We start from the raw sequence: 7,914 nt of genomic DNA, 5'->3' as shown, positions 1-7,914 counted from the left end.
TGATAGCTTACACTAATTCGAGATTCTTTTTTTTTTTAAAGAGATTTTAAGGTGTGAGACTTGGTGCAAAGAAAATCCCACACAATCCCAATTCTCTTCCCTTTGCTGGCACTAATCTGTATTTGCATACAGCCATCCATGTCATTTGCATGCACCCTGATAGTCAACTTCAATCTAGGATCCTGGAAGGCTTATCTGCCTAATGACCATTCAATATACTTCAATGTGCTCATTACAACTCATTCATTTGCAGGTATGCTTACTTGTTACTAACTTTTTTTTTCCAAGGATGTGTAAACCTATTATTTTTATTATTTACATCATATGCTTGAGATTCTTATGAGACCTTGATTATCCAGGATGTTTCAGATGTGAGGGGTGGCAATATAGATATTCGGAGAGAACATAAAAGTACCCAGAGCTCTTTGCAGAATTATGAAATTATATTTGTGCAATTTATTTCCCTCTCTTTAAATAACCATGGTGTTAGAGGCAGTCTATAAATTCCTTATTTTTCCAAGGAAGTATACACTTATTATTATTTTTGTATATATTATTATTTAGATCATATGCTTGGGAATCCTTGATCATTTTAATATTGTATTAGGCAGCTGGCAGATATTTTACTTTTTTCTAAGGAAGTAAACACGTTGTTATTATTACTATACTATTATTATATTTTATTTTTTTGTGTTTTTTTTTTTTTCTTTTGGCTACCAGTCCATCAGTTCACATGGCGATCCAAAGACACCGTGCCCCCAGTGAGCTGGACTGGACAGGGACGTTTAACCCTTGCCTGGCTGGGACGCCCGGCGCCGAACAGGTTAATCAGAGATCAGCGCTGAGATAGGAATAGGAAAGGGTGGCGGATGAAAGAGAAAGCGCAGCAGCGAGACTGGAAGATGTGGGCGGAGCCAGTGCTGGGCTTGAAATGTCAATCAGAGGGTGAGTGCCAATGATCTGAAGCAATCTGTTTAGAAGCTGACCTGGGTCCACTCAGATCAATAGCACCAGAGGGAGAGGACACTGCCACCAGGAGCCCTTTCAAGTCCAATCCAAGCCTTGGACTCCGGGTCCCTCTTCTTGCTTGATGTATAGGAGGGTTGAGGAAAAGACCCAAGTCCTAGAAGGGCTCCACGTTGTCTAGTAAGCCCCCCTCTACTTGTGCCCTGCTGCTGCACCATGTCCTTCCCCCAGCTGGGCTACCAGTACATCAGACCTCTGTACCCCTCTGACCGGCAAGGTGTTGGGGGGAACAGGAGCGGAGCGGAACTTTCACCGGCTGGGACTCTTTCTAATGTTCTGTCTTCTATGTATGGCGCTCCCTATGCTGCGGCGGCGGCGGCTCAGGCTTATGGAGCCTTCCTCCCCTACACCACGGAGCTTCCAATCTTCCCACAGCTGGTAAGGACTCCTCCGATCTCCTCTGCATGTCCGATCTTCCTCTGCATGTCCGATCTTCCTCTACATGTCCGATCTTCCTCTTCTTCTCATTCTTTCTTCTTTATTTACAAAACTTGAGACTTTAGAGTGAAGAAGGAGTAAACTTCCACCTAGTAGTAGTTTGTGTGGATTCTTGTCTGCTCTACTCTCTGCAGCCATAGACTACTTCCAGAGCTGCCAAATCCTTTTATCTTCCCTGTTAGGGGTGTCTAGGGGATTCCACTCTCAGCTTTTTAAGCATTGCTTGCAATCAGCGATTGATTTTATTTCTTAATTAACGCAGAACAAAATAAATATATTTTTTAAACTATTATTTACATTAACAGAAAATTACAGAAAACCAGTAGCACTTTTTTTTGAAACAATAATATAGGATAATTGAATGGCATAAGTAGATTTATTCCCTGGGAAGTGAACATTTAAGGCTTGTTTGTTCTGATCGCAGGGGTTAAGCAAAAAGTTTGTTTTCATTGTAAAATTAGCTGTGCTTGGCTGACAGATCAGATACCAAACGTGTGAAAGGAAACAGATGAAGGTATCAAAAAGGGGAAAAAAAACAAAAGCCTAACTTATGGAATCTTACTTATTTCCTCTATTTCTGGCAAGAAGGTGAATGGAAGTGTGAAGTCCTTATTAGGATGATGGTATTGATGCTGATAATAATAATATTAATAACAAAATAATAATAACAGTAGGAATAATAATAATAAAGATAATACTAATATTAATAATAATAATACCAGTCTAATCACATGATTACCTAGATTCTTGTTTATTACATTGTATAAGACTATTCCATCGTGTAAATATATTAAATTGTCTTTCTTTTAATCCAGGGATCCCAATATGAGATGAAGGACAGTCCAGGGGTACAACATTCAGCTTTCTCTCACCATCACCCAGCTTTTTACACATATGGACAATACCAGTTTGGAGACCCTTCAAGGCCCAAAAACGCCACAAGAGAGAGCACCAGTACTTTGAAGGCCTGGCTAAATGAACATAGGAAGAACCCCTATCCCACCAAGGGAGAAAAGATTATGTTGGCCATCATCACCAAGATGACGCTCACCCAAGTGTCCACCTGGTTTGCCAATGCCAGGAGGAGGCTTAAAAAGGAGAATAAAATGACCTGGGCTCCCAGGAGCAGGACAGACGAGGAGGGGAACTCCTATGGAAGTGATCATGAAGAGGACAAGCGGGAGGATGAAGAAGAGATCGATTTGGAAAATATCGACACTGAGGATGTGGAAAGTAAAGAAGACTTGGATGACCAGGACACAGACATCCACTCTGACTCTAAAACAGACGCTAGGAGTGACTCTGAGGGCTCAGATGGCTTTGAGGACTTGAATGCCTCCGAGGAAAGGTTCCTCAAGTCCGTGGTTGGGGACAGTAGGGTTCAGGATAAATGTGAACTGTCTGAAGATGCCAAACCTCATCAGCCACAGTGCGAGCAGCTCAAATTGGACAGTATTTCCTCCAATCCTTCCCAGGAAAATAACCTTCCAGTTGCCCAAAAGCCCAAAATTTGGTCCCTGGCAGAAACAGCCACTGCTCCGGATAACCCTCGCAAGTCACCCCAGGGTAGCAGTGCTCCTGCAAACAGTCAGAATGTGTTAGCACAACCTAGACTCATCACCTGTCCAGGAAGCAGGTTCCAGAGCTGGACAGGGAGGACATTTTCTGCCCAGCAGTTCTCTTTACTGAACTCTGCTCACTTTCTGCAAGGACTGGGGGTCACCCACACGACAGGCAATGCCAGCTTCAACACGCATGGGGAACATGCTCACAGCAGAGACCAAGTAACAGGTGATTTTACCTTTCACTTAGGAGGGGACCTATGTCCTCCTTACCCAGGTTCTACTTCCAACACCCAGCCAGCTTCGGGGGGATTAAAGAAAAAACATGTCGTTCCTAGCTAAACCTGGCTGGGGATTGGAAGGGAACACAGATTAGAGTGCATTGTATCCTAATCAACAGCAGAGTATCACTGAGGGACTAGATCTACACAGCATTCTAAATATTTCTACTGCTTTGGTAGCTGGAGATGCAAAAGTATAGAGGAATGCTTACGCCTAGGCGTCGATTCATAGTTGTAAATGAATGCATATGCCTATTGTTTGTGTATTTTACATTCATATGCTTCTGTTATCATCACTCATTTATTTGGGGAGTGTAGATATCAATTATATTAAGTGCAAAATTGAGGAGTGTGGTCAATAATTACATTGAGTGATTGAGATATATATACGGTAATAATACGGTAATAATCAAAAACTAATAATCAAGTAATAATATATATATATATATATATATATATATATATATAATTAATATAAGCAACATATAGGTTATACATATGCATATATATATATATATATATACATACACATGTGTAATATGTATGCGTATATAAATGTAATATATACATAATATAAGACATATATGTGACGATATATATATATATATATATATATATATATATATATATATATTAATATAAGCAACATATAGGTATGTGATAGATAGATATATATACACACACATATATGTGTGTGTAATATATAAATTATATAAGATATATATGATATATGTGTGTGTTACAGTAAATACATTTTCCTTAAATAATTGGTCGGTTTTGTATAGATTATTAGCATTAGCATTATTCAATACAATCAGTTAAATTAAGGGTCTGGAAATTTTCTTATTTTACAGATCTCTCTACCTCAGATAATGTTTGCTCATTTGTCTCATAATTAAAGACAGATATCGTCCATGGTTTTAATAGACCGCAATGCTCTTTGTCGGTTGATAACCCTCAAAAGTAAACTGTGACCTAGGTAGGCTGAAATCAGTCCACAACTTTTCAGTGGTTAAAAAGTTTCCAACATAGCTTTTTTTTCCCCTTCAGTAAAGCGATGCCTTGTTGCAATTGTTACATTTGTATTTCTTTTCCTCTCTTGCAGACCGGTCAAGCTCGCTGGAGGTAGAAAAAAAAATTCTAAACACAGCTTTTCAACCAGTTCAAAGAAGGTAAGAATAATCTATATGTTTTAGGGATATTGCTTATAGACCTATAGGGGAGTTTACTGCAAAAAATGCTGTATTTTCAGTTATTTTAATTGTGTTTGTTCTGTGGTTCCCTTTTTTACAGCAAACCATCATTGCTCTTAATGGGCCTATGAATCATGAGCGCTTCACAATTATATTTAATTTTATGTCTGTCATTATGACCACATAATTGTATACCAGAGCTGCTGAGAACACTTATTAGAATTGGCAGAAGTTACTCTGTTTAAACTGGATTTTTTTTTCAAGAAAACGACTTTTCATGAGGCTTGTAAACCATGTCAGTGCAGGCTAATTATTAAGGTAATTGAAGCGAGCATAAAACAAACAGAGACATTCAAGTTCAAAAATAATCCCTGTTTGATCGTTCACTAATAAACTGAACACTGGTGTATTCTAGAACCAAGAAAGAAAATATGTAATATATATAGATATATATAAATAAAATAATAAATAATGAATTGACACGTCTAGTAAAGTTTTTTTCATGTACTAAAATATTTAATATTTTATTTTCAGGTCACAAAACCAACTCGACGCTGCTATGATTCTCTCTGCACTGTCCTCCTCATAACATTTGTTTTTTTTATTTGTTATAATTTTTATTTTAATCTTATTATTATTTTTTTTACATGTTGTAATGACTGTAAAATCCCTTCTCGGAGTAGTTACATATTGTAAGCATGTTTGTGTAAAAACTGCGGAAAAAACTTTCTATACGCTCATCCATTAGTTGAGTTTGTATGGTTTGTCTTGTGATTTTTAAGCGTCATTATTTTTTTCCCCCTTTGTATATATAGTAAAATGTACATATGTCTTAAAAATTCAAATTGTACAAGAAAGTATATATTTTTGGTTAATAAATGAACTGTTGGGAATTTAACTAAATCCGACACGGTCTCTTTTTCTTTTTTTTCTTTTTTTTTGTATTGTCATGGAAAAAAATAGTTTAGTTCTTATTATAGTCAAGACTTGGCCCGGGTCGTTGGGGAATCACCGAATTTTGCTAAGGGCACAAAAGCTTCTAAAATGTCTTAAAAATAAACTTGAGAAGCTGCGATTGAAGTCACCTAGTAATTAAATGACAGTGCAGCAGTGCTGATGGCGTGTAGCATTTTAAGGAGGAACACAAGTAAAAAAAAAAAAAAAAAGTTTCTTTTTAAACGATCGTACTCATCATCAGAACCACTGCACTAATTGATTGCAAATGTTATTATTGTGTTTTCTTCAAGAAAGGTCTATTTGAAGGTCTTTACTGTGAACGGATTTGTTCAAGATGCCACTGATAACATAATGGGGTTAGACAGAGTGGTGTGCATTGAAATGTGGTGCCAGAGCGCCCTCTATGGGCTGATCTCGTTTCTCTAGGATTTCAACATGAGCATTCAAGAAATCCGAAAACTGTTCAGACCTTGCGCCTAAATAGCAATAATAATATCTAAAGGAGATAAAGATACCAAACTTACAGCAGGGAAAGTGTGCATTTGGGGTATTATTATTATTATTATTATTATACAGGATTTATATAGCACCAACAGTTTACGCAGCGCTTTACAATATATAAAAGGGAGACAATACAGTTATAATACAATCAAATACAAGAGGATTAAGAGGGCCCTGCTCAGAAGAGCTTATAATCTAAAAGGATATATATATCTATATATATATATATATATCTATATAAAGATAGATACATATATTATTTAATGCATGTCCTTGCTTGCGTTAAAAAAATAGAGCCAGGATAGGGCAAATAAATATTAATCATATGGGATAGATAGTGTTGTCGGTTGCCTATGGGGTTCATTGAGGGTTTACGCTTTATATATCATGTCCTGGATTCTTACCTCTTAATGCTGACATTGCATTGCTAAAAAGATTTTAGTAGTGGTGTTCTGGTAATTTGCAAACTTGAATTTTGACGGGCAATATATATATATATATATATATACACATACAAAACAACATACGTTATTTGTTGTATATGTTTATATATGGATGTATATATAAAATAGCCGTACATAACAACATAGGTTACTTGCTTTGACACACCTTTAGCTAATTCCCCTTATTATTATTAAACTTGTGCAAACTAATTAGTATTTCACATTGATGGAGTATCTATTCTAACAGCAAGTTCCTAGCAGGGATTTCTTTCAAGTCATAATTTAAGTAATAATTTGCGGGTTTGGGATTCTATAAAAACTCTTTGTAAATAATAAAAATACATCTCTAGTTGGCGTTATATACATGATCATACTCAGTTCTTCCAACAGTATCTGAGAGATGAGCGCTGTCATTATCAATTTGCTAATGCATTATAATTGTTTTTTTTCCCCTCCCCATGGAGGACTTCACATTCCTACCAGCTCTAGGTATATACATCGGAGCAGCATTATGACAGCAATACATGTGCTGATCCTTGTTTATTATATATCATCGAAAATGGTGTTTTTGCAGTTGGAGGTGATTCCACACACCTTGACATTTCTAGGGTCCCTCTGACATCCCAGGATGGCCTGATTTTTGCATTCTGTAACAGATTTTTATTAACATGATTACAGGCCACCCCAAAATGTACACAAATGTAATTCTGGAGATGTGAGTTTTATGTTGTGCTGTTTTACTCGGATGTATAGTATAGACATAGATCGTTAAACAATTTTGTTTAAGCATTTTGAATTCACACAGTTTATAGCTGTCAGCTCCAAATATCAATGGACACTGACAAGGTGTTTGTATAGGAGTCATGTAGGATGATGTTAGTTTATTCGCCTTACCACTCTTGTTTTGAGATGATTAATATTATAGATGCGATCTATTATAAACCTATGGCAGTACACAGTGTACAGTGTGGTTATATTTGTTCCTGTACATAGGCAGAGTTATTTACTTCTAATTGTGTACATTGCCATCAGGCCAACTACATAGACATGAGCAATCCTGACACCTGAGTACATACAGATGAAAAGATTATATATATATATATATATATATATATATATATATATATATATATATATATACAGATCACATCATTTTAATTTTATTTCCCAGGGATATTCTAAAAGACAAGGGTATCCCTATCCAAATGTTTTACATCATGCTGTAAGAATTATTAATAACTGCTTCACATATTATAATATGTAAATAGTATGCGGTAGCTTAGATTTATGTATATATGAAGCTGTTATATTTTCTAAGGTATGATAATTACAAATATCATGCCTATGATGCTCTAATAATTAAATCCTTAAACCAAACCTAAAAAGAATACAGAGGAAGATAGGTATACCCCCACATAAATACATTGATATATGTAGGTGCTACTGCACATTATTTACATGTTATAATATTTGAAACTCTCATTAAAAATTGAACTATATACATATACAACCT

The 7,914-nt window shown here is 36.2% G+C and overlaps 1 protein-coding gene across 1 annotated transcript; it reads left to right on the top strand.

Moving 5' to 3' along the window:
• Positions 1 to 924: 924 nt before the first annotated feature.
• On the top strand, positions 925 to 5,403 carry IRX3 (iroquois homeobox 3). Its single transcript, XM_073605014.1, has 4 exons — positions 925 to 1,404; positions 2,280 to 3,255; positions 4,413 to 4,479; positions 5,035 to 5,403. Exons 1-4 carry the CDS (start codon positions 1,183 to 1,185, stop codon positions 5,087 to 5,089), a joined length of 1,320 nt encoding a protein of 439 aa, XP_073461115.1. The 5' UTR covers positions 925 to 1,182; the 3' UTR covers positions 5,090 to 5,403.
• The last annotated feature ends 2,511 nt before the right edge of the window (positions 5,404 to 7,914 follow it).

This window comes from Aquarana catesbeiana, linkage group LG11 (genome assembly GCF_042186555.1).
Source record: "Aquarana catesbeiana isolate 2022-GZ linkage group LG11, ASM4218655v1, whole genome shotgun sequence".
In the NCBI taxonomy this organism is placed as follows: Eukaryota; Metazoa; Chordata; class Amphibia; order Anura; family Ranidae; genus Aquarana; species Aquarana catesbeiana.
Note: the sequence above shows the minus strand (reverse complement) of the source record. Positions and strands in the feature narration are given on the sequence as shown.